The 25,090-nt window shown below is 38.3% G+C and overlaps 1 protein-coding gene across 3 annotated transcripts in view; it reads left to right on the top strand.

Annotated features, from left to right (window-relative positions):
* Positions 1-25,090, top strand: part of UBE2W (ubiquitin-conjugating enzyme E2W (putative)) — an 87,520-nt gene that overhangs the window by 39,987 nt on the left and 22,443 nt on the right. For all 3 annotated transcript variants that reach the window (XM_011981998.1, XM_011981999.1, XM_011981997.1), the window contains 3 exons: positions 3,856-3,958; positions 18,111-18,266; positions 23,051-23,126. In XM_011981998.1, coding sequence (XP_011837388.1) covers positions 3,856-3,958; positions 18,111-18,266; positions 23,051-23,126 — 335 coding nt within the window. The remainder of the gene's footprint in view (positions 1-3,855; positions 3,959-18,110; positions 18,267-23,050; positions 23,127-25,090) is intronic.

The raw sequence follows: 25,090 nt of genomic DNA on the forward strand, positions 1-25,090 counted from the left end.
ACAATACCTTTATTGTAGAGTAAATCCTATCATATCGAGATACTGGTCAGGTAAGAATTTTTCTTTTAATTTATTGTAAATGAACCGTAAAATTTTTACCTTTGTGCCATCTTCTAGGCTATAAAAATAGTCTTATAAAGAATCAGATTGTTAAGAGTATATGAGATGTGGATATGGATGTGGAAGATCCATGAAGAGGATGATGATGAAAGCACATTAAGAAGCTTTCTGATGGGCACAAAAAGTAGAATGAAGAAGATCTGGTATTTGAGAACACAACAGGGTGACTATAGTCAACAGTAATTTATTGTGCATTTTCAAATAGCTAAAAGTATAATTGGATTATAACAGAAAGGATAACTGCTTGAGGTGATGGATACCTCATTTACCCAGGTGCAATTATTATGCATTGTGTGCTTGTATCAAAATATCTCATGTGCCCCATAGATATATACACCTACTTTGTACCCACAAAAAAATTTTTTTTTAGTTTTCTGGAAGAAATTTGGTAGCATATATTGAGACCTTAAAAAATATGAACACTATCCTGTTTGACCCACCACACACCATCCTAAGAAAGTAACGATCTAGAAAAAGACTTAGAACCAACTATACTAATTTCAACATTACTAATTCTAGGGATAATTTGGGAATAGTGTAAATGTCAATAATATGGAAAAGGTTTGTCAAGGCAGTGCAGTGAAATGGCATCACTTGAATTATAGTCTATAGTCAGCATGTAAGGTAAAAATTTTGTATAGTTATAATTACCTTTGAAAAATCCTTTAAGAAGACCTTATTGGTATGTATCCTCTTTATTAATAAATCCACTAAAGCCAGTTTTTCCTCCAGAGTGGAATAGATTATTGTGTCTTTAACAACCATGATGTGTGAAGAAATAAAAAAATTCTAATGCTTAAACATTAGAATTAGAGTACTAGGTACTCACAGGTGTTGAAGAACTGAGACTAATTGAGAGAACAACACGTGTAGTCTCATCGCATCCTTACTCTGGGGCATATGCTTGTGATTGGAATCATAAACCCTGATGGTTTAAATTGATGTAATTTAAGTGTGCACAAAATGCAGCTACTTGGCTGCCATTTTGTATAGGCTTTGATGGTATAGGAAACAGCAAAATGACCAGAATGAAATATACCCCCAAAAACTTTAACAGTGGTTGTCACTGGGTGATTTTTATTTCTACTTTTCTGAAGTTTCTACAATGAATATATCTTACTTTTTTAACTAATAAAATCTCATTAGGCCTGGCATGGTGGCTCATGCCTATAATCTCAGTGCTTTGGGAGGCTGAGGTAGGGCGGGAGGATCCCTTGAGCCCAGGAGTTCAAGACGAGCTGGACAACATAGGGAGATCCCATCTCTAGTAAAAAAAAAAAAAAATTTTTTTTTAAGTTGGCTGGACGTGGTGGTGTGTACCTGTGGTCCCAGCTACCTGGGAGTCTGAGGTGGGAGTCGCTTGAGCCCAGGAAGTCAAGGCTGCAGTGAGCCCTGATTGCACCACAGTTCTCCAGCCTGGGTGACAGAGTGATACCTTGTCTCAAAAAAAAAGGGTTATTAGAAAGTACCATGCACAGGCCAGGCGCAGCGGTTCACACCTGTAATCCCAACACTTTGGGAGGCTGAGGCAGGCAGATCACCTGAGTTCAAGAGTTCGAGACCAGCCTGAACAACATGGAGAACCACCCCCTCTACTAAAAATACAAAAAATTAGCCGGGCATGGTGGTACATTACATGCCTGTAATCCCAGCTACTTGGGAGGCTGAGGCAGGAGAATCACTTGAACCCAGGAGGTGGAGGTTGTGGTGAGGCGAGACTGCGCGATTGCACTCCAGCCTGGGCAACAAGAGCAAAACTCCGTACCAAGAAAAAAAAAAGAAAGTACCATGCACAATGTTGACAGTTATGTTGTCTTTGACCTCATGTCGTATCTGCATGTCATGCAGATATTACGAAGATTGATGAGATACCTGGTTAGCTCTTTATTTTTAAAAGCTGTGCTTGTTTGCATAGGTCACAAGTAAATTTATGTTGTGTGTCCTCAAATTGCCATATAAACAGAACGAAAGACCACCATTTTTCCTGGGAATATTACTCTGCCTAGTAGATGTGGGTGGAAAATCAAGAAAGGAATTTCGAAGATTAAGAAGGACCTAATATATAAAGAGATAGTTTTTTGTTTTGTATGCAGCTTTTGCATTGCATTTAATTTACCATGTATTGACTCTGAGTCAGGAATATGCTAGGTTTTTTACTTATGTAGGGTCGTTTATCTCCAACAACGCTATAAGGTGATTATCTTCTGTTTTATTATTGAGGTAGTTAAAACTGGAGAGATAACATAACTTGCTCACACAACGAGTTAAGATTAACTGTAACTGCCACTTCAGTATAATTTCAGTTATAACTATTTAATTTCACTATAAAATGTTGTCTCTTGGGTCTGTGGTCATATCTTTTATTACCATGTATGGTACTCAGCATGCATTCTTAAAATGAATAGCCATGCTCTTAAGAGTCTGTATACTGTAGCTGATTTCTTTTAGAGAATAGGTACATTTGTTAGTTTACATAATCCTAAGTTCATCGTATGCGTGGTAATGACTAGAGTCCCAACACTGTGTTTCCTTTCTTCCTTTTGTTTTCTTGTATTTTAAGTACAAGAAAGTTTAATACCTGAAAAGTTCAAGAGAATTGCCTAGGTGTACAATAATTATAAGTGACAGAGCTATAATTAGGAACACATTGTTAATGACTTCAATTCACTTTTGCTTCTAATGCTGCCCTGTTATCTTTGCTGTCATTATCCCTTATTCTTTCCCCCATCTTAAAGAAAATAACAAGAAATAGTGTATACACTATAAATAACACATTTATGTTTATGATTGTTATATATGAAAACAAAGTAGGCTTGCATAGATGCCATAGAAATGGACTTTATTAAACAATTGAAACATAGTGAGAGATAAAGAAAAGGCAGTACAAAGCCTTGCTTAATCGTCAGAGTAAGTGGAATGATGTCAATTTAGCTCCCCTTACCCTGTTAATCTTTTCTAGAATGTTGATGAGAAAAATAAATCTGACAGCTACGGTTCTCTGTAGTCATTGTCTATACGGGTTTCTCCATGGCTTCCACCAGTAATAATCAGAAAGACAGTTGATTAGTTTGATGTTATGTGTAGAATACTTAATATCAGCATTGTAGAAATGGTACTTTGAAAAAATAAGGTAATGTAAATCAATTAGGAAGAGCACAGGCTTGGGTGTCAGCGCACTTTAGTTTGAGATTTGTTTGTTTATTTTGAGACAGTCTTGCTCTGTAGCCCAGGCTGGAGTGCAGTGGCATGATCTTGACTCACTGCAACCTCTGCCTCCCGAGTTCAAGTGATTCTCATGCCTCAGCCTCCTGAGTAGCTGGGATTACAGGTGCACGCCACCACGCCCAGCTAATTTTTGTATTTTTAGTAGAGACCAGTTTCACCATGTTGGTCAGGCTGGTCTCAAACTCCTGACCTCGTGATCCACCTGCCTCAGCCCCCCAAAGTTCTGGGATTACAGGCGTGAGCCACCGCACCTGGCCTTGGGTTTTTATTTTGTTGGCTTTTTTAGACCTATCTTTTGCTAGCTGTCTGACCTTGATCTGGTGGTTTCATCCCTGAATGTCAGAGAAGGTCATGAGAATTAACAGTGAGAGAGTTATTGGGAGGCTGGCATGTGCTGTTACACATAAACAACTCTTGTTCCAGTGCTTAGTGTACAGGAAGTACTTGGTGTCCTCTTTTCTCCTCCTTACCCCAGTATCTTAAGTTTTTAATTTGCCTTTTCTATTCTAGGTGGATTGTAGACATGGAAGGTGCACCAGGTACATTATATGAAGGGGAAAAATTTCAACTTCTATTTAAATTTAGTAGTCGATATCCTTTTGACTCTCCTCAGGTAATTGCCTTGCTTTAAATTTTTTTTTTGTATTTTTAGATAGCTAAATGCCAGAGATGTTTGACTCAGTAAAAACATATAAATCATTTATACGTATGTAGATGGATTTGTTATTTCCTTGTTCGTAATATAATCAAGATATGAACATTACACTTAATATTGGGATTAGGGCTTTACTGCATTTTGCGTCTAAAATTGTTTGTTTCTTATCCGTAAATACTAGCAGAAAAGGGAATAGAAATCTAACCAGGCCTCTAGGCCAGGGGTCCCCAACCCCTATGCTGTGGACTGGTACTGGTCCCTGGCCTGTTAGGAGTCAGGCCACACAGGAGGTGAGCACCATTACTGCCTGAGCTCCGCCTCCTGTCAGATCAGCGGTGACATCAGATTCACATAGGAGTACAAGCCTTATTGTGAACTGCACATGCGAGGGATCTAGATAGTATGCTCCTTATGAGATTCTAATGCCTGATGATCTGAGATGGAACACTTTCATCCCAAAACCATCATCCAACCCCCAACCCCATCCGTGGAAAAATTGTCTTCCACCAAACCGGTCCCTTGTGCCAAAAAGATTGGGGACCACTGCTCTAGGCCATTGGAGAAGTTGGCATTTTGGAATAACTGGAGGCACCTCTCCTAGGTCAGATGATAGAATCACATGGTGAAGAGAAAAGTTCTCTGTTGGAAGGAGTACTTTGATTTTGCATTAACATGCTGTCTTTGCAGCCTTTTAGTACTGGAATGGCAGAGTACATCACCAGATGTTAAATATCTAAACATTGGCCCAAAGTCTGTTTATTATAATTTGATGCCCAGTCAGTTTAGTTAATAACTTAATACTTAGACAAGGGATAATGGTGGTAGAGGAATGTTTTTTGAGAGCTGTTTAACTATGGTAAATGATTAATCAGAGATTAGAGAAAGGAAGACTGTAGGATGACTTCCAGGTTTCTGGCTTGGTAATATAAGTAAATGAGTTACTATAATTACTTATTCTTCAGAGAATTATTGTAACAAAGCACTTCATTTTTAAAATTTGAGGCTTGTGAGATCCGTTGGCTAAAATGATAAGACGTAATGCCAACTCTCTCTAGTATTGCTAGCAAATGAGCTATTCTGTAAAATAGCACCATATACCTGAATTATTTCCCAGATACTGAAAATTTAGCTTGTAGGTGCTGAAGTGTACTATTTGGGGGAAAATCTTATTTCATTGCCACTTTAAACAATATACCAAACACAGCTTAATCTTTTGTTAGTTATGTAAGAGAAGAGATAGAAGTCAGTTACTGTATCATGCTATAAGTAAAGAGGTAATTGTTTTAAAGCATAGATTTAAATGGATACTGACTCCTTAAGTTCTAAAATTTTCATGTGAGCAGAAAACTACTAAGACTTTTAGGACTTATTTTTATCATTTTCATAAAAATTAAAGTGAAAGGGATTATGCTGTTGTGACCACCTCTTAATGTCTATAGTAAGCATTTGTAGACTATAACAAAAAGTCAAAACAAATATCTTCTCTCCAGAAGATTGTCATCACTTCTGTTGTTTTCTGGCTGGTCAGCATCATTTCTGACTATAAATGTGGAGACAACTGGATCTCAGTCTGTTTTCATCAATCAGCCTATTTGTCTACATTCATCTAAGTTCATTGATGGTATGGGAAGGAAGAATATTTCACACCAACTCAGAAGCTTTTGACTAGGGAGATATTGGGGGAAGGCTTACTCTGGGAACTTACCAATTTTTCACCAGAGGAAAATAATATTTCTATAAGCATGAAACCAAGTCAAAAACGTGTTCTCTAAACTCTTTCCTTAATATTGAATTCTAAATCAAATATCAAACTTAAACATTATGTTGAATTTCTTCTGTAATATTTCTGTAAGTTAAGCATTTGTTATAAATTCTCCCTATCATCCTACTTCAAATTCATTTTATCCTCCTTCCCTGATTTTATTTCTACCTGCTTTTCTAACATTGGTGTTATCCAGGTTCTTTATTCAGCACTGTGTTACTCTTCTCACTCTTCTTTCACCTTCAATCACTTTAAGCAGCTAACTCAGATCTGCAGCTCTGGGAACACCTCTTTTTTTAAGCTTTAATTTCATACCGTTGTTGAAATACTTGAGTACCTCCAGACATCTCAAATTTAACACAACTAAATTTGACCTTTCCAATAACAAAGCACATTTTGTTTTTCTTTATCCTGGGTTACTGTCCACCTATCTATTTTGTGTTCAGTTTTTCTCTTTTCCACACCCCTCCTTCCTACATTTGAAAGGTAGCCCACTCTTTTCTTAATGTCAGTGCTGTAGTGTGTTTTTTTGTTTGTTTGTTTTTGTTTTGTTGTTTTTGAGACAGAGTCTCACTTTGTCACCCAGGTTGGAGTGCAGTGGCGCAGTCTTGGCTCACTGCAACCGCTGCCACCTGGGTTCAAGTGATCCTCCCATATCAGCTTCCCAAGCAGCTGGGACTACAGGTGCATGCCACCACACCCAGCTAATTTTTATATTTTTTGTAGAGATGGGGTCTTGCCATATTGCCCACACTAGTCTCGAGCTCCTGGGCTCAAGCGATCAGCCCATCTCCTTGGCCTCCCAAAGTGCTGGGATTACATGTGTGAGCCACCATGCCTGGCCTAGTCCAGGTTTTTATCTTTTAATTGAACTATTACAGTAGCTTTTAGTTCTTTGGATTCCTATGCATCCTTTCACGGTGCCATTAGATATCTTTGAAGGCACAGTTATCTCATTGGTTACATACCACACACATGCACATACACACACACATACACACATACACAGACACCCCCCCACTCCACCGCCCCCCACATATACACACACACAGTTTCACTCCACCATCCCCAGAATTCCCCACCCCCTCACAGTAAAACCTCTTAATGTTTCTTTATTTCCTGTGGAATCAAGTTTTTAGCCTGGCATTCAAGTCCCTGTGTAGTCACATCCAAATATAACTTTTTCTGCACCTGCATGCATTCTTTATGGTAATATTTCTATAGTACTTCATAATTTAACTTCCATTCTGATTTTGTCTTCTAACATCTTTTAATGAAGTGGTTAGGGGAGGTAGATTCATCCTCATTTTATATGTGAAGAAATTGAAACTTGTAGAAGTGAAGTGCCTTGTTCACGTTTTAATACCTAGTTTATAGACCAATTAAGACTCAAACCCAAGTCTTTCCTTTCCTCCTTTGCCATACTGCCAATTAGATGAGAGTACCAGTATGGGAAAAAATGCCTATTTATCTATGTAGTAATTTTCTCTCTGAAAGTGAAAGATTATATGTGGAATGAATAATACCTTTGAAAGCTCTAAGCCAGTTATTCTCGTTCTTTTTGAAATATAAGGATTCCTTTTTAAATTTACTGTTTGGTGGGGTGGGTGGGGTGGAGACAGAGTCTCCCTCTGTCATCTGCCTGTGCTGTGGTGTAATTATAGCTCACTGCAGCCTCCAACTCCTGGGCTCAAATGATCCTTCCACCTCAGCCTCCAGAGTAGCAGGGACACAGCCATGTGCCACCATGCCTAGCTTGGTTTTTTTATTTTGTTTTTTTGTTTGTTTGTTTTTATTTTTTTGAGATAGAGTCTCTCTCTGTTGCCCAGACTGGAGTGCAGTGGTGCTATCTCTGCTCACTGCAACCTCTGCTTCCTGGGCTTAAACCGTCCTCCCACCTCAGCCACTCCAAGTATCTGCAACTACAGGTATGCACCACCATGCCCAGCTAATTTTTTGTGTGTTTTTGGTAGTAGAGACAAGGTTTCGCCATGTTGGTCCAGCTGGTCTTGAACTCCTGTCCTCAAGTGATCCGCCTGCCTCGGCCTGTCAGAGTACTGGTATCATAGGCACGCCCAGTGAGGATTCCTTTTTAATATCAGTTAATTCTGTAGCCCCTCACATGGCATAGAGGTTGTATATTCTAATATCCATTGATTGGGAAAATGGCAGCACTACTGTTAGGCCAGTAATACTTCAAAATTTTTTAAAAGGTATTTATACATAATCTGTATAGTTTTAACATAATTATAAGGAGTCAAACATCAGTGTTTGATGGGCTTATAGACTTCAAGATTTTTCCAATAACTGAAACTCTCCAGAGATCCACTGCCCTGGGAAAGTGGCTAGAACCAGTCCTCTAGGGCAGTAAAATTCCCCCAAAATTTTATTTGATGAAACTCTGTAGCATTAGCACTTGTTAGATAAATTAGTCTTTCATCTTTCTGCCTGGGCATGGTACTCATGCCTGTAATCTAGGCACTTTGAAAGGCCAAGGCAGGTGGATCACTTCAGCCACCTGCTGTTTGAGACCAGCCTGGGCAACGTAGGGCAACCCCATCTCTAAAAAAAAGAAAGAAAAAGAAGTCTTTCATCTTTCCATGCAATGAGCAGTACTGAGTTTATCACTAGTTACAAGAGTAGAATTTGGAAAATATTTCTAGAATAGATCAATCTCATTGTGAAATTACTGCTTTTATACCTTTAAATGAGATCGGTAAGACTGTTACACACCATTATGGTTTGTTGTGTTTTTCCTCCTACCAGATATATTTTATGTCTCATGTTGTGTCCTGCCTTATAATGAAAAAGTTACCTGTCAAATATGTTTGGCTCAGTCATTTGCCTTAAAAGAAAGAATAACAACAAACAATTTGTCAGTTAATATGGAAACAGAGATGAGGCATCTTTTCATCACTGCTTGCCACTAATGTACATTTACTGTCAGCCATACAGAAAGTATCTTCCTGTATACATATTCTGTTTTCTTATGCTAGGATACGGGTAAGTGGTTGGTTAATTCAACATGTATTGGGCATGTATTGTGTATCAAATACTGTTTCTTGAGAGAGGGGAGAGAGTACAGAGATTTAAAAGGCATTGGGCCTGCCTTTAAACAGTTTATAATCTGTTTAGCATTTGGATAGGTAAATATTCATTCCATATTTCTTGAGGATGTATCATGGGACAAACACTGTGCTGGGTGCTGGTAATTCAATGAGGGCCAAAACTGCAACAGCAACAACAATCTTGCTTACATGGAGTTTGCATTCTTGTGGGGAGAGACAGTAAGCAATGAGTAAAATACATATAGTATGGAAGATGGTGGGGGAAAAGTACAGAAGGGGAGACAAGGGTGTTGAAATAATAGAGTCGTTGGGAAAGATTTCACTGAGCAGGTGACATTGGAGGAGAGATCTGAAAGATGTACAGGAGTAAACCATTTGAAAGAGTTGAGAGAAAGAACAGGTGAAGACAAAATGCAAAGACTCTAAATCTGGAATATGCAGGACAGGTCCCTGGAGTGTTGTATAAACAGGAAGGGGAGTGTAAGGCCGAGGTCAGTGTATTAGGCCATTTTTGCACTGCCATAAAGAAATACCTGATGCTGGGTAATTTATAAAGAAAAGAGGTTTAATTGGTTCACATTTCTGCAGGCTGTACAAGAAGCATAGTGCCACCATCTGCTTCTGGTGATGGCCTCAAGACGCTTTTACTGTCATGGCAGAAGGTGAAGAGGGAGCAGGTGTCTCACATGGCGAGAGTTGGAGCAAGAGTCAGTGGCGAGGTGCCACACATTTTCAAACAACCAGATCTCACGAGAACTCATTCACTGTTAAGGACATCACCAGGCCATTCATGAGAGCACCCACCCCAAGTGACCCAAACACCTCCCACCAGGCCCCACCTCCAACATTGGGGGTTACATTTCAACATGAGATTTGGAGGGGACAAATATCCAAACTGCATTAGTCAGAGAGATCATTTGGGCTGGAGGGGTCATCACGGATTGTATAGGACATTTATAGCCCGTTGTAAGAATTATGACTCTTTACTCTTAGTGAGATGGGGAAGCCTTTGGAAGGTTTTGAGCAGAGGAATGATGTAGTCCTATTTAAAGTTAAAAGGAACAGTCTGGCTGTTGTATGGCATATAAACTGTTCAGGGCATAAAGGTGCAAGGAGATCAGATAGGCCATTAAAGTAACCCAGGTGAGAGATGATGGTGACTTGCACCAGAAGGGTAGCAGTGGACGTTTAGGAAGGTGGTCATGTTTTGGACCTGTTTTAAAGGTTGAATCAACAGGATTTACTAATGGATTAATTTGGAGTATGACTGAAGGAGGAGTCAAGGAAGACTCCATGATTTTTGGCATATGCAACTGTACACACAATTAACTGAAGTGTGAATTGTATGCCTTGGGAGCAAAAGGGAAAGCAACCAATTTAGAATACTCTAAGGGGGCAAAGAAAAACTTACTTGAACTGGTAGAACTGGGCCTTAAAGGACAAAAAGAGTTTATGTGAAAAGTATAGGGCAAGGTGTGAAAGGACTTGGCCTCCTCACATTTATGAGGATAGGCTCTTGTAGTTTTATGTATCGATATATGGGGGATTACAGCAGAAGATGAGAGAGGAAGGTTATTTTGGGGCTCATCAAAAAGGATCTTACATTGTGAAAGAAGCTTGACGTTTCTTTCATAGGTATTAGGAGGGATGGCCCATCTCCGTCAAAACTCTGAAATCCACAACTGGGCATGGTGGCTCATGCCTGTAATCCCAGCACTTTGGGAGGCCAAGGCAGACAGGTCACTTGAGGTCAGGAGTTGGAGACTAGCCTGGCCAACATGGTGAAACACATACTAAAAATGCAAAAATTAGCTGGGCATGGTGGTGTGCACCTGTAGTCCCAGCTATTTGGCAGGCTGAGGCAGAAGGATTGCTTGAACCTGGAAGGTGGAGGTTGCAGTGAGCCGAGATCGTGCCACTGCATTCCAGCCTGGCGACAGGGGGAGACTCCATCTCCAAACAAAACAAAAAAAATCTCTGAAGTCCTCAAGCTTAGTATCTTGACTCTTACTACTTTTCCTTTCTACATCCAAGAGAAAGTTCTTCTATTCCTTTACATATCCAGTATTTGTACCCCTTTCCTCTGTTAAAGCATTCTATTTGAGTGAAACAAATCTGAAATACATCTGTATTATATTTATTTATTATTATTATTACTATTATTATTATTGAGATGGAGTCTCGCCCTGTCGCCCAGGCTTCAGTGCAGTGGCACGATCTTGGCTTATCACAGCCTCCGCCTTCCAGATTCAAGCAATTCTCCTGCCAGTAACTGGGATTACAGGTGTGCACCACCACGCCCAGCTAATTTTTTTTTGTATCTTTAGTAGAAATGGAGTTTCCCCATGTTGGCCAGGCTGGTCTTGAACTCCTGACCTTGTAATCTGCCCACCTCAGCCTCCCAAAGTGCTTAGATTATAGGCGTGAGCCACCATACCCGGCCACTTTTATTTATTTTTTATTGAGACAGAGTCTCACTCTGTTGCCCAGGCTGGAGTACAGTGGCGCGATCTTGGCTCACTGCAACCTCTGCCTCCCGGGTTCAAACGATTCTCCTGCCTCAGCCTCCAGAGTAGCTGGGATTACAGGTGCACACTACAACGCCCAGCTCATTTTTGTGTTTTTAGTAGAGATGAGGTTTTGCCATGTTAGCCAGGCTGGTCTGGAACTCCTAACCTCAAGTGATCCACCCGCCTTGGCCTCCCAAAGTGCTGGGATGACAGATGTGAGCCACCGTGCCCGACTTTATACTACCTTTAAATGTCCCAGTTGTACAGGGTTGTTATTTTTGAGATTTTTTTTTTTTTTTTTTTTTGAGATGGAGTCTTGCTCTTGTTGCTCAGGCTGGAGTGCAATGGCGTGATCTCAGCTCACTGCAACCTTCGCCTCTCAGGTTCAAGCGATTCTCCTGCCTCAGCCTCCTGAGTCCCTGAGATTACAGGCGCCCACCACCATGCTCAGCTAATTTTTTGAAGTTTTTAGTAAAGACACCATGTTGGCCAGGCTGGTCCCAAACTCCTGACCTCAGGTGATCCATCCACCTCAGGCTCGCAAACTGCTGGGATTACAGGCTTGAGACTCCATGCCCGGCCTTGTTTTAGAGATTTTTAGCTAATTTTTGATGAAAACGTCTTCAGTATTTTAGAAATAGAAATGTATTTCTATTTAGAAATAGGGAAAATGTTTATTTTAGAGGGAAGAGAGGGAAGGGGACAGTGTCTCTTTGATTTGAAGCCATTTTGTTGCTAAGAGTGGTGCTGAAAGTACAATTGTCTTGATTATAAAGCTTTAGAAGTACTGAGGCAAAAGAGTAATTGCCTTCCTCTTCATCCTCATTCCCCACTCCTATTCATGCCTCCTTACCATAGACCCTTTTCTGTTGCTCAAAACTCATTCATTGCAGAGATCCAGAACCTATCTTCATGATGTCCTCATCTTGTCTTTTTTTCCTGGACTGGTTTTCCATGGTTTTCATAGGGTGATGTTCAAGCTTTCCAAAGTCTTTGAATAACAATTTTTATTGCCCTCAATTGTCAAGCATCTTGGACACCTGACAAGAAGGTGAACAGTGAACCCTGTTCACTGAAGCCTGAGGGGTCACGGAGAAAGAAGATAGAGGATTAGATTAGTAGGCTAAAAGAACATAGAATATAAAGGGAAGAGAATGATTACCATCCAAGGCAATCCAAGTTTAGTTTTGTGTGTCCAGTAATTTTGTCTTTGCACTATTGCTGCATGTCACTGGTTATTATAGAATATCAGGGAACACTTTGGATGCTTGCTGGTATATATGAGAGGACTAAAAAGAGAGAATTGAATTGAAAGCTATGCTAAGATTCCAATCTCCAGTCATTTTAATCAAATACCATTTATGGTAGACTACCTATATGTAATATATAAATATCTGATTTAGTTTCCATTACAACAGTAAACTGATTGCTTGCACGTTCAGTTTATGTAGTTACACATTAAGTACCATCATCTGCATTAAGTACTATCTTATAATAATTGTAATCAGAGAACATATTTTCCTCATACTGTCCCTGGAAAAACCTTGGTATCCATATCGTAAATTGGCTTTTATAATTCTGTTTTTTACTGCTCATTTGTATATACTGTGTTTTGACCTAGCTTGACACCATATTAGGTGATTGACTTTCTAACTACCTCTACACCTCTAATCTGAACAGTAGGGTGCCTCCTTTGTGGTAAGATCTCAGTACCATAAGGTCTTTCAGTATTGGGCTTGATGTTTGAAAATTCTTGAATTTCATATTAGAAAGTTACCTGATATCCATCCTTTGTTTTGTTCTTAGCAATAATGCAGAGGTTTTTGGTAAACTGTATTTTATATAGAAGTGTACAATTATTTTATATAGAAGTGTACAATTATAAGTCTACTTTCAATTATTGATTTTTATTAAGTCATTGTAAATATTGGTAACTATAATATTGAGCTATTGAGCTATTTCTCTGACTACACCAAATTGAGCGGGGTTTTTTTTTTTCCTCCCCGAGTCAGGGTCTCACTCTGTTGCTCAGGCTGAAGTGCCATAGGCTATCATAACTCAACTGCAACCTCAGACTCCTGGCTCAAACAGTCCTCTCACCTTAGCCTCCTGAGTAGTTGGGACTACAGGAGCATGCCACCACATGCGGCTAGTTACTTTTTTTTTTTTTTTTTTTTTTTTAGGGATGGGATCTTGCTATGTTGTCCAGGCTGGTCTCAAACTCCAGAGCTCAAGCGATCCACCCACATTGACCTCCCAAAGTGCTAGGATTACAGGTGCCAGTCACCATCCCCAGCCCCTGTTCATTCTTATTTTTGATTTTTATCACTATGGTGGCTTTCAGTTTAGATTTTAGTAGTTTTATGAAAGGCACTACATTCACAGTACCCAAAAGTTACCCAGAGATTGGCCTGCTTAAAATTTTAGGTTGGTTGTGGGATAAACATACTTACCTCCAAAATGATACATACCCTGAGCACAATTATTTCTCTCTTAGCTCTCACTTGCTTTTGAATAAACCGTACTGCTTGGGAGAAGTTTGGAAATGTAGTAATAATTAAAGACTGCTTCTAGTCTGGTTGCGGTGGCTCACACCTGTAATCCCAGCACTCTGGGAGGCTGAGGTGGGCGGATCACGAGGTCATGAGTTTGAGACCAGTCTGGCCAACATACAGTGAAACCCCATCTCTACTAAAAATACAAAAAATTAGCCAGGCGTAGTGGTGTGTGCCTGTAATCCCAGCTACTATGGAAGGCTGAGGCAGGAGAATTGTGTGAACCCAGGAGGCAGAGCTTGCAGTGAGCAGAGATCGTGCCATTGCACTCCAGCCTGGGCAACAGTGCGAGACTCCGTCTCAAAAAAAAGACTGTTTCTGATGCATTCAGAACTTCAAACTTGAGTCATATACGTTAGGTCTAAGAGCCTTTTGTAAAACTGTATTTCCATCAGATAGTTCCTTAAAAATCTGTAATTCCATTTTACTTAGTGTAATTTATGCAGCGAGGAATGTCTGTGGTCTCCGTTGTTGGCTGTTCATATGACTGCTTCGAATAAATTCTCAAAGTTCCTATGGTTTCAAATTTATTGTGTTCAGTTGTTTTGTCACATCAGTTCTAGTTAGTTTTATCAGCTACTTGAGACTCCAGAAAGTTTTTTTTTGAACTTTAGAAACAGTTTAATAATTTCTTGTTTGTAGAAACTACTTGACTGCATTAAAAAACTGAAATGTTCACTTTCTCCTTTGGCTTGTAGTGAGTATTAAATAAATGAGGATGGCTAACAGTATGCAGTCGAAGAAATTCTGCCTTGGTTACTCTCCCCATGCAGAGAACCAGATTAGCAAAGTTTATATTAAAACCATCTGTGGGGCCAGGTGCAGTGACTCATGCCTGTAACCCCAGCACTTTGGGAGGCTGAGGTGGGTGGATCACCTGAGGTCAGGAGTTCAAGACCAGCTTGGTCAACGTGGTGTGAAACCCCATCTCTACTAAAAATACAAAAAATTAGCTGGGTGTGGTGGCAGGCACCTGTAATCACAGCTACTGGAGAGGCTGAGGCAGGAGAATCACTTGAACCTGGGAGGTGGGGGTTGCAGTGAGCCAAGGTCGTACCATCGCACTCCAGCCTGGGCAACAAGAGCAAAACTCTGTCTGGGGGGAAAAAAACAAAACAAACAAAAAAATCTGTGGAAACTGTGCTTATTTGTCCCTTGTATGAATGAACTATTGAAAAAAAAAATTCCTTTTATTTCAGAAATTCACCTCTGGCATGTAAATTCACCCTTTCTATGTTTACAAACTTCTAAAATTCTGTATCTGGCAGGTTAGGTCCTAGGGGTTACCTATTATCTAATATATGCAAATAATTAATTCCCCTGGTTTTGGTTGCTAAAAGTTTTAGGGTTGCTGCATTTGCCCTGCATGCAGTATGTTAAAAAGCCCCTGCTGTTTTATTTAAAGGTTATTGAAATCTGAATTATTTTTTATCTCAATCCCCTTCTACTTCACAGTTGTTTCTGTCGTCTTCATTACTGGTTCTAACAAAATGTCTGCTGCATCTGCTGTAGGTGTTTTCTACTGCTACTCATCACTTTTCTTTCTCTTTTCTCCTGAGTTCCTTTTGGTTCATGCCTACTTAGTGGCTCTCAGGCCAAGTGATTTAGTTTATAACCTTTTCTCTTTAGGAAAAATACTGCTTTCCTTGTGCTCTGAATTGGCTGGGCAAAACATGGTGTGGTAACCTTCGTGTTGCTATTTTCTTTAAAGGTTGGTGATTCAGTTTTGCCAAAGAAGATAATTTGGCTGTTTTTTGTTTTTTTGGCACTTTCAGATCACTATTCTTCTTGACTTCTTGATAGAGACCTTACTGGGAAAAATATCTTTTTTTTTTTTTTTTTGAAGATGGAGTTTCGCTCTTATCACCCAGGCTGGAGTGCAATGGTGTGATTTCAGCTCACTGTCACCTCTGCCTCCCAGGTTCAAGGGATTCTCCTGCCTCAGCCTCCCAAGTAGCTGGGATGACAAGCGCGTGCCACCACTCCCAGCTAATTTTTTGTATTTTTTAGTAGAGGCGGGGTTTCGCCATGTTGGCCAGGCTGGTCTCAAACTCCTGACCTCAGGTGATCCACCCACCTCGGCCTCCCAAAGTGCTGGGATTACAGGCATGAGCCACACCGAAAAATATCTTTAAAAAAAATAATCGTGGCCAAAGAAGAAACTCTTGGGTATTGCTTGTGTTTTAATGAAAATATCCTAATTATCAAATGGCTTTTTATGGCAAAATGAATACCCCAAGGCATGTATCCGTAAGATTTGTAAACTCCCATCCTGTACATCTACAACACATGGGAATATCAGATGCATATGATGTAATAAACTATAGTTCATATTTATTAAAAATAAAATTTCACTAAAAAACACTTGTGGACAGACTCCAGTGTGGAACTATAAGACCATTTAAGCGTTTGTTTTCTTTTACAGAACAGTACTTTTTTTTTTAGCAAAAAGTAATTAAAAGGGTACTAGCACCGATAGATGTAATTGAGATAAATGGCATGCTTAGAGCATAGCCATTACAAAGTCAAAGTCCTTTCAGGGAGTCTTCTGCAGTTAGGTAGGATAAGTGACTTGATTTCTCTTATTCTGAGATGTTACTTTTGTTTTTTAGCTTTTTTTTTTAATTAGTGGGAATGGAGGGTTGATGTCCAGAATTTAAAGAAAAGAAATACATGCAAATATGGAAAATCGTTCCTTTGGGGAAAAAATGCTTTTTGCTGTCTTATCTAGTCTTAGTCAAGGAAATATGTCCCATAGGTTAATATATCTGAAATATTAGAAGACTCCTACTCATATGAAAGACTGCTTTATTAACATGTAAATCTTTGTAAAGTTGTAACAAAATCAGATTCATAGCTAGATATTGAAAATATGTATAAAACCTTAGCTTATGGTAATTTCCTATAACATATTCCATATTAAACTATAGCATACCTTATTCTATTCATATTTACCTCACTGGTTCTTTTTTCTGCTCTATAAAGAGAAAAAAGGGTATGCCTAAAGCAATACTGTATATCTTTTATTGTTTGTGCTACAACTTAAGGTAAGATTTCTCCTTACTGATATTCTGCTGTACTTGGTATGAGGCGGTTTGCAGGGCTGAGAGAGATACTGTAAATCTGATTTAGGAATCGTTGGTTTATATCTGATGAGTTCTATAAAAATCTCATCATACTTACTAAATGAGAATCTGTGAAAGTAGGACACTGGAATTTGTATTTTTAAGCAGATATTCCAGCTATGTGGTTTTTTTGTTTTGTTTTTTTGTTTGTTTTTTTGGCAAGGTCAGGAATTAGGAATTACTGCTAACCTGCAGAGTAAACAGTACACAGTGTAAACATAAGACTTCTGCTTTCTTTGAGCAACTTTGGACTATGCTTACAGATTCCTCAGGATACATGAATTTATTCTCCTGCCTATTTGCTTAGGTAAATAAGTTTAAGATAAACTACTGTAAGATATTTGTTGAATTATTAGAGCAAAGGAATGAAATAATAGATTTATTACCATTCAAAACATTGCTGAGACAAGATAGAGAAAGGAAAAGTAGTGTTAGAAGAATTGAGTAAAAGGAAAAGGACAGTAGAACTGCAAATTGGGAGACTTGGTCAACTTTTGTATTTTTCGTCTAGGCACGTAGGTATTTACTGATTAACAGCTAGTAACTTGTGCGCATCATAATGGATGTGTAAGTTTAGACGAGGTGGAATGTATAACAATCATTTCCCTTTGCCACATGCACCTTAGAGCCAACATTGTTAACAGGTAGTAGTAGTAGGAGTGTTCCTACCACCTGTCATTCATATTTTCCCAAAATTGAATATTTTTGTTTGGAATTTTAACATAGTTGATTTTTATATGCAGAGAGCAATGAAGAGAATTTGAAAAATCATTCTTATAAATGTAGTTGTCTTTCACTAGTGAAAAATACGTAGTAGTTTAGAATTTTTAAGGATAATTTATCAAAAATAACAGAAATAAAAAATAATGTGGCTTCTTTTCCCTACTACGTGGTTATTCATTCAGTGAAACCAATACTTACTGAGTTAATGAGAGTAAACAAATAAGCAGTTGTTTATCATGTTCCTGGCACTGATTTTGGTGGTTTTTTGTTTTTTTTTAAATAATGAATACTTGTTATATGTGGAGAATATTTTAGTTTTTGGTAATAGAGAATATTTGAGTTTTAATGGAATTTTATTCTCTCTTAGGTCATGTTTACTGGTGAAAATATTCCTGTTCATCCTCATGTTTATAGCAATGGTCATATCTGTTTATCCATTCTAACAGAAGACTGGTCCCCAGCGCTCTCAGTCCAATCAGTTTGTCTTAGCATTATTAGCATGCTTTCCAGCTGCAAGGAAAAGGTAGGACTTTTCAGAATTATTCCAGATAGTATCTCTTCTTCTTTCAGTTTAAGTAGATAAACAATTTTAATATGTAATTCTTTTTATTTAGAGGAAGGACTTATGCTTTTTATCTTAAAATTATGGGGAATTTCATGTTTAGTAATAAATTCAAAAGTTATTTTGATACCTTTCATTCCAAATAGAAGTTTTACATGTTGAATGGGGTAGAAGCCAGATTTACTGTTTTATATTTTTTTAAACAGGAAATGTACGGTATGTTCTTAAATCTGATTTTATTCCCAAAAGCATGCACAGGGTAAACGTGTACAAGAAATTCTTTTTGTAGATTTCACAATGGAAAGCCTCAGAAAAGTGCATCATAGCTTCCTTCTCCCCTCTGCCAGCTCCCACCCTATCAACCTGTTTCAGGAAATTTTTCAGGAACCAGAGCTTTCCTGTCCTAATGATTAGGTTGAAGGAGGAAGACTAGTTTACCAGTAGAATTTTCAGGACGTTTCTTCCTGTTCTCCTTTATTAATCCACAGATTCTATGTCTAATGGAAGTGGGGGGAGGGAAAAACAGAAAGAAAAAAATCACTTATTAAATTTAAAATGTAGGCCGGGCATGGTGGCTCAACACCTGTAATCCCAGCACTTTGGGAGGCCTAGGCAGGTGAATCACCTGCGGTCAGGAGTTCGAGACCAACGTGGCCAACATGGTGAAACCTTGTCTCTACTAAAAATACAAAAATTAACTGGGTGTGATGGTGTATGCCTGTAATCCCATCTCCTCAGGAGACTGAGGTAGGAGAATCGCTTGAACCCAAGAGGTGGAGGTTGCAGTGAGCCAAGATCACGCCACTACACTCCAGCCTGGGCAACAGAGCGAGGCTCCATCTCAAAAAAATAATAATAAAATAAATTTTAAAAATATATATATATAAGTTTAGGATACCCTTTAAATGTGTCTGAATCTTCTGTGCACTTCTGACCCTCTTGTCATTCCTGCTTAAGGGTTAGTATAGCATAACATTTATGTATTTCTACATTTTAAAACCCCTCTTAAATCCCCATGAGGGTTTCCTTTTGCATTCTGTTTTAAACAGCTTTGCCCTAGAGGTTAGGGAGCTATTTGTGTTTTACAGTTTTCTTCCCTTTTCTCCAAGTTGAACTGAATGTCATTTTTAGTAAATTAGTATTTGGAGAACTTTTAAGATAATAGTTCATTTTTAAATGATAGGTTATTTAGAATCTGAAGCACTCTAAGCCACAGCATGTGAAATAATGGGTTAAGTTGGGTTTTTTTTGTTTTTTTTTTGTTTTTTTTAACTCATTTGTTGCTTATTGCTGTTATATTTTCTCCTCTTACCCAGCCCCAACACACAGACACGTTTTAAACTTTTATGTGTAGGGCAAAGCAGTTTGTGGGTACAAGGCCTTCTGTGTTCCTGTTATGCTTAAATACTGTAGAAAGGTGAGATGGTAACGACAGGATTTAGTAAGAAAGTTATTAAGAGATGAATGTCAGCGATATCTGTACATAGCCTTGCATGTGCCTCATGACTAGATTTTTACATTTCAATATAATGATTTATTATTAAAAACTAGAGAATGACTATATTCTGTATACTTCCTTCATCTTCCTCTAACCCTCACCATTCCCCTTACATTCTAGTTGTCTGCTAGTAGTGTTTCTCACATACTTAGTATAAGACTAATTTTTCCATTTAAAGCAGTAATAAACTATATTTTTACTGTAATAGTTGTATAATATGTTTAATCAAGATGATAATCTGGAAATCAAGATTTCCGTGAAATACGATAAGATTCAAAAAACATTTACTAGGTACCTAGTGTGTGCTTCTTTTACTGTGCTAAGTGGTAAGTTACAAAGATGAAGAGGAAAATTTGCTTTGGCATTGAGAGGATCTAGCTCCAAAGAAACCTTAAAAAGTGTTTTAGGCCAGGCGCAGTGGCTCATGCCTGTAATCCTAGCACTCTGGGAGGCCTAGAGGGGTGGAGCACTTGAGGCCAGGAGTTCGAGACCGGCCTAGGCAAAATGGCTAAACCCTGTCTACTAAAAATAGAAAAATTAGCAGGGTGTGATGGCGCATGCCTGTAGTCCCAGCTACTCGGGAGGCTGATCACAAGACTTGCCTAATCCCAGGAGGCTGAAGTTGCAGTAAGCTGATATCATGCCACTGCACTCCAAACTGGGTAACAGAGCAAGAATCTGTCTCAAAAAAAAAGAAAGGTATTTTAAATACCTACCTACACATTTTACTATTAAAACAGGTAAACTTTATTCTGTAGTGAACATGGTTTTATGGGCTTTACTTTGTTAATTCTACTGCTATTAAAATATTTTACCTTAGGTGTTTAAAATTTTAGTCATAATTCTTTTATTCCAGTTTCCTTTTAAACAATCAGGAGTGGTTCCATAAGCTGAAGGTATTTAAATCCAGTATGCCATTAGATTGCAGTGGATTAAAGATAATTTCTGATATTGAGATCACAGGCCTTTCAGTAAATTTCACTTTATTCGCATGCCTTTATAATATACTTACATTGTTCAAACTTTTCAGTTTGTAGTCCATTCCTAAAACAATTTTGTAAGACATCTTTCGTATAGTTTCTTTTCCAAGAACTATATCTCCCTGATCACTTGTCAGGGAGATAAATGATTTAAGCAAATAGAATTGAGTATTTCTTTTTTCTAAATATGTATTTTTTGAAGAGTTTTCTGATGATTCTTGGGTTCTAATCAATATATACCTAAAATGAGTTTGTGAAATTATTTGCTCTAGTAATACCAATTCCATATGAACATAGATTTGACTTTGTAGAATCATCCTTTCCTTGAAGTAGTCAGGCATCTAATTTCATAATATTCATTTTTTTAGGAATTTTCTCAAATTGTGTGCACAGATTAACTTGGAACACTTAAATACCTTGAATGTCTTGTGCTCTAATATTTCTTTTTGTTAAATAAAATTACTATTAATATTAACACATAAGAACATTATGAGGCTCAACTAGGCTGATAGTTACATATATGAGTTTTAGAAATGCCAAATGAACTAGCTGTTTTCCTTCCTGCTATCACAGAGTCCTACTCACCATTGCTTTCTGGTTAGACTTTCCTTAAATGATGTCATACCAAATTCACTTATTTTCATTAGCCTCAGGTAGAGGAAAGGATTCCCTTAATCTCTCACTTTCATTAGCTTAACTAAGCAGATTTAAGTCTGAAAATAAATTCTGCATATACACTATAAAATATTTAATGATAGGAAAATAATCAAGTTATTGGAATGATTCTGAAAGGCATAAAGGAGACTTAAGGATAGCTATCATAGTATCTATGAACTTTAATATCACTTTAATATAAATTTGATGTTTCCAAGTCTTTGTAGAGAGTATACATTTTCTTTTCTCTGGTCAGCATCCAACAGATTTCAGGAAAAATCTCTTCCATAATGTATCTTCAGTGTTGTTGGCATCGCTTTATCTGAGGTAGCTCCCTTGCAGAGCTGCCATATATTTCTCATATTGTTCTAGTCAGGGCATATGTTCAGCAGAAAGGCCAATTACAGCAGAAATGCCAATATATATTTTTCCCATTTTTTCTCTTAAATACTGTTTAGAAACTGAATCTTCTGGTCTATCTTTGATGGTATCCTATTACAGTAAAAATATAGTTCTTTGTGGAGGTGTGTACGTTGCTATACTTCTCCAAACAAATCTAGTTTAGTAGACTTTTCTGTTTTTTTGGTTTTGTTTTGGTTTGTTTCAAGACGGAGTCTGGTTCTGTCTCCCAGGCTGGAGTGCAGTGACGCAATCTCAGCTCACCGCAAGCTCTGACTCCCGGGTGCACACCGTTCTCCTGCCTCAGCCTCCCGAGTTAGCTGGGACTACAGACGCCCGCCACCACGCCCAGTTAATTTTTTTTTTTTTTTAAATATTTTTAGTAGAGACAGGGTTTCAGCGTGTTAGCCAGGATGTTCTCGATCTCCTGACCTCGTGATCTGCCCGCCTGGGCCTCCCAAAGTGCTAGGATTACAGGTGTGAGCCACCGCGCCTGGCCTTTTGTTTTGTTTTATTATTTATTTATTTTTTGAGACAGAGTCTTACTCTGTCACCCAGGCTAGAATGCAGTGGCACCATCTCGGCTCACTGCAACCTCCACCTTCTGGGTTCAAGCAATTGTCCTGCCCTAGTCTCCCAAGTACCTGAGATTACAGGTGCCCACCACCACTCCCGGCTATGTTTAAATTATGTGAATTTATGTTAAATTATGTAAATTTGCCTTTTCTCATCAGTCCTTCTTCATTCCCCTTATAATTAATTTAATTTTTTTGTTTGGTTGGTTGGTTGGTTGGTTTTCAGACAAGAGTCTCACTCTGTTGCCAGGCTGGAGTGCAATAGCACGATCTCGGCTCACTGAAACCTCTGCCTCCTGGGTTCAATCAATTCTCCTGCCTCAGCTTCCCAAGTAGCTGGGATTATAGGCGCGCACCACCATGCCCAGCTACTTTTTTTGTATTTTTAGTAGAGACTGGGTTTCACCATGTTGGCCAGGCTGGAACCTAACACAGACCACACTCAAACACCCTTATTATGCCTTTTTTAAATTTAGGTGTTAAGCATACACATTTCCTGGAATACATCTGTAGTTTTTATTCTTTTAGATATATGTTTTTTACGCATTCTGTTAATCTTGCTTAAGCTTTTATTAAAACTGTCACCCTCTTAGTTTTTCTGTTTTTTGACTTACCTATTTAAATTATTTTTTGTTTCAGAGACGACCACCAGATAATTCTTTTTATGTGCGAACATGTAACAAGAATCCAAAGAAAACAAAATGGTGGTATCATGGTAAGCAGTTTGAATTTGTAGTAACTTTTTAGCATTTTGATTTGAAGATTATATATATTTGCTGTAAGACTTGGAGAAAAGAAGGGAAGCTATAATTGGTGTTATATTTATGTTATTTATGTAGCTTGGAGACGCATAATCGCCAAGTAAGCCAAGAAGTACCCAAAAAAATAGACTTTCAAACCAAATTAACCTTTCACATAATGTAAAATAGTCTGAAGTTCATATAGTAATTCGTTTTTCCAATAAATCAGATTAAAGTTATCCCTTCCTCTTTCACCTCTCCCCTCAATGCAAATGAGCTATTTTTAAAAGGCACTGGATTCTTATTCTCCTGAATTATGACTGTTCTAGTCCAGTCCCCAATCCTGGGTACATAAAACTATTTTTTTTCATTTACAGATAATTCTGTTTAAAATATCCTTGGTTCATTGATTTGGCGATGGCCATTCTTATCTCTTAATATATTTTCTCCTCTTGCTTGAACACTGAATGCTTGAATCATTCCCCTCCACCATTCTCCCTTTAAGGAACAACTTTGTTTTGAAAGTGAGTTTCATAGCAATCAAGGAATGGAAATATTTGTTATACATTGAGATGGTAAAGCAACTGTTCTGTCTTCCAACTAGGATGGCTACAGAGAATCTTCTTTGAACTTTTCCTTCACTTTTTTTCCTTCACTTTTAAAAAGCTAATGCATTTCAGCTGTGTAGCACATGCTCCTTTCTCCTATTATATATATCAGAATAGCAGTCACAGTCAATGTGAATAATAGCTTGTCCTGGCATTATAGGTAAATTTGGGTAATCTTATCAAAGATAATCATACACTTATAAAAAGCGTAACATTAATTTTTTTATTAGAACTTGCCACAAGTCAGCGTATCTTTTTCTGCTTAGCTCTAAGTGTTATACTGCTTAGTTCCAGTATAAGACCTAGTTACCAAGACATATGGACTCTTGATGTTTCTTAGCATCATCTAATTTTCAAAGGATTACAGAGCAGGCCAGTTTCCTTATGTGACTTTCAAGGCTAGGCAGAAAGTTCAGAAACTGAACAAAGGCTTACTAAGAATTGGATAAACATTTCTATAGAATTATAAACACTTAGCATTTCAGTTTCTAGAAACTAAGCGGAATTGTATACCTCAGGTCTCAGGCTCCACAGTCCTCCTGTGTGGTGCTTCCCGACATACTTGGGTCAAGGTGAGTCGGTGTTTGCCAGATCTAAGCAAAGAGGCAAGACAGGTTTGGTTTAGATTAATTACTATATGTATACTTCCTGGATGCTGGATGCAGGATGGAGTCACAGTTAATGAAAAACAACAAATCTGAAATTCACTTCATTTCCTGGTTTTATATGAGGAGGACTCTGCTGACATGCTAAAGCTGAGCTGCCAGATACCAGTGTTAAAGTTCTTGAAAGAGACCTCTCTCAGCTTAAATTTGTGGTTTTCTACATTATTAGTTAGAATCCTTTAAGAATTAGGCCAGTCAGTTTACCCCACTGGTATTGTCTTTGTATGCATCATAGCTTATATTTATTTATTTTGAGGTTCTTACTTACCACACAGTGATTTATTACCATGTAAAAAGTCACCTCATTAGTGTTTAGAGGTCTTTGGATATATTAAATAAAAAGTTGTATTGATAGTGACTACACATTTCTTTATTACTTACTTGAAGTTGACTATCAATGTGTTTTCCAGAATTCCTTTATGGTTTCTGTTCACTAAGAAATTGAAGTCATACCTGCTTTGAAATGCAAATTTATTCATTGCCATTGCCAGTTAAGGCAGTTGGGGAGTGGGAGGGGATTCTTATGCTTTGAATAATCAATTGAGCAGGGAGAATAGGGTTAAAAAAAAATAAAGAAGCCGGGCGCGGTGGCTCAAGCCTGTAATCCCAGCACTTTGGGAGGCCGAGACGGGCGGATCACGAGGTCAGGAGATCGAGACCATCCTG

This window comes from Mandrillus leucophaeus, unplaced genomic scaffold (assembly GCF_000951045.1).
Source record: "Mandrillus leucophaeus isolate KB7577 unplaced genomic scaffold, Mleu.le_1.0 Scaffold233, whole genome shotgun sequence".
NCBI lineage: Eukaryota > Metazoa > Chordata > Mammalia > Primates > Cercopithecidae > Mandrillus > Mandrillus leucophaeus.